General features: G+C 32.7%; 1 protein-coding gene across 4 annotated transcripts in view; it reads left to right on the forward strand.

The window, feature by feature from the left end:
• Positions 1-5,474, forward strand: part of LOC149133199 (organic anion transporter 3-like) — a 33,480-nt gene extending 28,006 nt beyond the window's left edge. For 3 of the 4 annotated variants that reach the window (XM_089359621.1, XM_089359622.1, XM_089359623.1), the window contains 3 exons: positions 619-739; positions 1,497-1,569; positions 3,952-5,474. In XM_089359621.1, coding sequence (XP_089215747.1) covers positions 619-739; positions 1,497-1,569; positions 3,952-4,137 — 380 coding nt within the window. In that variant the 3' untranslated portion in view covers positions 4,138-5,474. Of the gene's footprint in view, positions 1-618; positions 740-1,496; positions 1,570-3,951 lie in introns of those variants that run through there. The other variant, XR_016243606.1, reaches the window with a different exon arrangement.
• The last annotated feature ends 526 nt before the right edge of the window (positions 5,475-6,000 follow it).

Below are 6,000 nucleotides of genomic sequence, written 5' to 3' on the forward strand. Positions count from 1 at the left end.
TGTTGCAATTGGAATTAACTTAGATATTCCTTTGCCTGTTTTGTTACTGAGTGAGATGCTTTCTTGCTTTCATGTTTTGAGACAAGTTTTAGCATCCAGTCCTCAGAGTTTTTCAGATAGGTATCAAGGCTAATTGTGGCTACCTTCATTGTTAATGCCAGCTGTAGAAGTCCACGGCCTCCCTCTGTTCTTGGCAGATAAAGACGTTCTATATCTGCCTTAGGGTGGTGCATTCTATGTATTGTCAACAGTTTTTGTATTTTTCTGTCAACATTACATATTTCAGTAATTGACCAGTTAACGATATTGATATTATTATTATTATTATTATTATTATTATTATTATTATTATTATTATTATTATTATTATTATTATTATTATTATTATTATTATTCAGTAGTTTTATCTTTATAATGTGCTTTCACTTCACTACTGAGCGCAGCTCTGTGTGCCTAGTGTATGTGCTGTGGTTTGCTGTGATGCTCTTATGGTTACTGTATAGAAAGTGTTTTACGTAGGACGTGTGCAGTGCCCAGTAGTGCAAATTTCTATTATTATTATTATTATTATTATTATTATTATTATTATTATTATTATTATTATTATTATTATTTCAGAGAGCAGCAACACAATGGAATATATCATCCTCGCTTTGTACATTTTGGCTGTTGCCGGACTGAATGCTGCCTCCTGTGGTGATTATATTTACACCTCGGAACTCTATCCGACACAAATAAGGTAAAGTACAAAGCCACTGGTAATAAATGTTTCTTTAGAATTACAAGAAACCTACCTTCTTATATCTGACGACATATGAATTAGTTTTGAAATTTGAAATTCAAAATGGAACTAATATTTAACAGACACTCTAATTCATGTTGGAATCAATGAATATATTTCCATAATTTGAATACTAGTTCGAAACTCAGTTTTATATTAACTATTAGCAAATTGCTTATCAATATTTTCAAGTCACATATCTTCTACTAAATCTACTTTATTTCTTTTCCTATAAAACTTTTGATTTTATCGATTTGAAATTTGAAGCTTAAATGCTATAAATACATTCTACTAATTTCGAAATGAGAGAAATTTCAACTAGTTAAGTTTATTGTTGAAATTTCATTGGTGCTTGGAAACTGGACTGAGAGTCAGAGAGGACGCAATGTAATTATTGCTGCATTTGAAAGTGTTATGTCTCAAGCTATTGCTATCTAGCACCTTCGGATGATCTCTACTCAACCGCTACACAACTGCTACTCGACTGCTACTCAACACACTACCACGGCCAGAATACCTCTATTTATATGTCTTGGGAGATCCTACTTCTTTGCCTGGGGGCGTCGACATAACAGAAAGCAAGCTAAACATTATTTCCTAAAGACGCTAACCCATTATTCTAACTTTTCTAATCTTCCCAAGTGTATGACGTAGCTATTGATTCATACATTTTAACTAAACATTGTCTCTAATCCTAAATATCTTGTGATTGTAGAAGTATTGGAAGTGGTTTTGCTACAACTTTCACGCGGATTGTATGCTTGTCATCACCTTTCCTGAAACTCTTGGTAAGTGAATGCTCATTCTACTGAATATAAACTTAAAGAATATTTAACTACAACATCTTAATAAAAGCATCTAATAAATTGGAAGCAAGAAATAATTTGGATGATTTTAGTTAATTGTATGGTGCTTTTTGAGAATATGGAGTCATTTTTCTCCATCACATCTAGATCTTGATCTACAAGACGCCTGTATAATAAACTTACAAGCAGTACGTCAAGGGTCATTTTTCTCTTCTAAGAATGTCTTCAGTTATTCTTTTTGTAACAAGTTTAATGAAAGAACTGTACATGTAGATATAACACTGTATATTATGTCCACTTTCAGAACACTTTGATTTAAATGTGTGTTGGATGTTATTGTAACTTGTGTCAACTTGGTAACTGCCCTGTCGCCTGTGGTCTACTGCTTTTTATATTTCTCCACCTCAATTTGTTTTCATTTGTGTGACTTCAAGACGTGTATGTTGCAATGCCCAGATCACTTTTACTACTCCAGGAATTCCAATGGGTTCTTCGAAGAAGGCAAAGGGTCATACGACACTATCAAAATATTATTTTCTTTGATCAGGTATAATGATTTCAAATAGAAAGCTGGGGTGGACTTATAGATCATAAGTTATTTTAGCTAGAACGCAAAGCAATTACATATAGATATACTGTTTCTTGTGCCTGTAGGACAGCTAAGCTCGAAATGAGTACCAGAGTCGGCAGAATAGGCCAACACGTCATGAATGGAGACCAGAGAATAAACGCGTACAATATGTACAACTAGTTTCACCTGAGTTAATTGTGTTACCACCACTACATATAAAACTTGGAATCTTCAAAGATTTTCTGAAGTCACTGGACACTGAGTGCCAACCAATCAAGTTGTTAAAAGATATTTTTCCTGAATTAAGCGGTGCAAAGATTAAAGAAGGCGTGTTTCTTGGACCAAGCACTTGCAAATTGACGAAGGGTCTGATGTTCGGAGATTCACTAAATGGAGTTGAACGATGAGAGTATGATCCTGTATTAAGGACGATTGCAAACTTTGTAGGAAAAGAACTGGAGCCCGAATTACAAGGTAATCATAATTGATCTTCTGGATTCATTCAATGGTGCAAAGAGTTCCTGTTTAAAGAGTCACTTAGATTTCTTTCCTTTAGACAACGGCAACATCAGTGATAACCATCGTGAAAGATGTTATCAAGTGATCACCTCTATTGTAACAAGATACCAGAAGCAAATCGATACACACAGACTGTTGCTGGCTTCACGTCCATGCTAGTGATCTTGGCAATGAGCTTAAGGTTGTAACGTTTTCCTGGTAATTTTTTCAAAGTGTATATTGCTATTTTAACAGCGATTCATTGAAGTTCAATGCATTAATAACTTAATACATTGTTCACAAGATTAGACAAGTCTTTTGTAAATGTGGTATATGTGAGATATCATATAGATCAAAATGTAGGCGTGATGGAGCAAAATGCTTTTCATTTTCATAAACAGCACTCTAAAACTAACCAATATAACCTAAAGTAGTGTTTGCTGAAATATTAGCGTCATGCAGTCTTGTTAACACTCTTATCAATGACTTTCATTAACCAACACATGCGTGTGTGAGAGAATTATGTCTCTAACACTTCACTCTATCAATTTGCATGTCCATTTGATAAATGCATATGCATTATGAATCATACACATGTACCATACATTACCGTAGTATTTAGAACAAGTATCCTGTTAATGCATAACATTGTGCATGAAATAATCCCTCAGATTTCTGTAAAAGAGCCTAATTTTGTTCTATTCAAGTTATGCTAGACAAATTCACAACACTTCATTTCAATAATATAATTTTTCTCTTCAACATACTTCGTCAAAATTCAACATACATCCTTGCCTATTGTAACCTTCATTTTTTTACAACAGACTTTATTCTCTTAACCAGTAACCTCTCTCTACATTAGTATACGTTGTGATGATTTTTGTAAAAGTCTTTTTTTTTTTTTTTTTCGGTACGAAAGAAGTTTTCTATTTCTAAAATGTCATTTCCCTCATTTCTCTCTATCTATCTCTCTCGTTCTCCTTCTATTCTTCCCCCTTTACATTTTCTTTAACATTTAATACATTCTTCTGACTAAGCTGTCCCCCTTCAATGATTAGATCGTTTTTTTTTTTTGTTATATGAATTCATATAGCTTGCTCTTCACATATATTTCCAATTGGATGAGATCGTATCCTTTCCTGGATCCTTGTTGGTCAGATTGTTATCTCTATCAATCTAAGGATATATATACATACATATATATATATATATATATATATATATATATATATATATATATATATATATATATATATATAGTCATTTCACTCATATATTAAATTTTCTATCTACAGGCATTGGTAGTTCCGTGGGCTCCTGGGATTATCATAGGAAGCGGATGTATAGTTTCTTCAATTTTGGTTCAAGTATTTCTACCAGAAACTGGAGACCGTGTTCTACCACAGACAATCGAGGAAGTGACCAAAATAGAGAATGAAAAGAAAAGGAATAAAATTCACACTATATCCTACAGAGAATGAGATAATCAATATAATCTGTAGCCTCAATCAGCAAAATTACGTTTATACAAATTCAGAACACGTAGTCTATATTGAAGTGATGTGTGTATGTATATGAACATATATCACATTATATTCTATTATACTATATTGTATTATATTATATTATGTATATTATATGTAAAAAGCCTGGGAATAAGTTTCTTATATGATTAGGTAGTGAGAGCTAATCATATGATAGATTCTTTATATAATGAAATATGAAAATTGTTCTATTTTATCCAGAATGTTCATCATTCTGTCACCTGAGCGATCCTACAATATCATGAAACTTAGAGTCTTGTTTGACTTATCATATTCAGATGTATATATCGGTCTACTTCTTCTGCTGAGTAATTCACTTTGACATGCAGTATTCAAGAGATCGGAAAAGTTCACTCGGAAACTTTCAACGGGAATAGGAAGATGACTTAGTGAAACGATTTTACCCAAGATAGAAAAAAAAAGGACACAATCAAGGAAGAAATAGAAGCGCATTGTTACCAGCGAAAAATAATATCCGGTAGTTTAGTCGATTGCATTGTATAATACATTAAACAAAAACCTTTTTAAAAAATGCGATTCAATACACCCGTTTTCATTGAACACCAGATTTAGGAATGCTAGCCCCTAAACTATCCGGTTTGCCCATCTTTTACACTTTATTCGTTAAAATTAATATCGGGAAACAGAACCTGCGGATTCAGAGACTTACATTTTACATGCAACCACCCATACAAAACTATCTTCAACGGAGGCTTCTTGAAAATGACATCGAAAACGTTAGAAATATTTTAGTCAGCAAAGCTATGAAGTCTATGGTTGATAAGTGCACTTGGATAAACAAACATCCAAACTCACTCAAGACATAGTCTATGAATTGGAAGTTATATTTAAAAATAGAAACAAGAAAATAAATATCAAAATATAAAATGAAATGACAAAAAGATCTTTGAAAAATGATATTTGTCGATCATTTATCGTCCCGACAGTGAAAAACAACTAATGGAATAGAGATAGAAATACAGAAATATAATATATCAAAGAAGGAAGAGATATTTGGTAGAAAGTCTTAAGCAAAAATGATCGTTGATAAATCGCTAATAGAAGCGATAATGATCCAGATCGCGGAAAATGTGACTTTATTCCGTTCTACAAAAGCCTCTACACATTACTTGGGTACCTACTCAAAGTGGTTTAGACCCTGCAGCCGTTTCTCCAAAAAACTTGTTGAAGTTCTGGAATCCTACAAAACCATCCAACGAAATATCACTTATCTTGAACTTTACTTTCTATTAAATAAAATATAATCAACCATATACTACCATTTTTCAATAATATTTATTCTTTCTTGATTCTTATACTTATATGCTTAATATTAGCCACTAGCAAGGACACAGTAATTCGTTCTGCATTCACAATATGCTACCAATTCAATATTGTGTCTTACTTTTGTGTTGGGAGTGCGATGTTTTCACTTTTAATTTTATCTCTATATCTTTTCTATAGAGTTCAGAGCCAGCAGCACGAGTTACGACGTTTCGTATACGAATACGTCAGTGTAAACAATATGATCGAAGATAGAACAAATGGATATACCCATCGCCTATTTTTTCTATCTTCGATCGCATTGTTTACATAGGTGCATTTATATACGAAACGTCGTAACTTGTGGTGCTGGATCTGAATTCTATAGAAAATCTACAGAGATATTTACAATTGTTTTATTCCTTATACAGTATTATATATTGGTAAATACTTTCATTTAGAGTTGTCCATTCTCAAATTTTTCCAAACTATTATGATTCCTGAATTCTAATGCTTCCATCCACTTCATAACAGGTT

Source organism: Octopus bimaculoides, chromosome 11 (assembly GCF_046866305.1).
Source record: "Octopus bimaculoides isolate indiv1 chromosome 11, ASM4686630v1, whole genome shotgun sequence".
Classification (NCBI taxonomy): domain Eukaryota; kingdom Metazoa; phylum Mollusca; class Cephalopoda; order Octopoda; family Octopodidae; genus Octopus; species Octopus bimaculoides.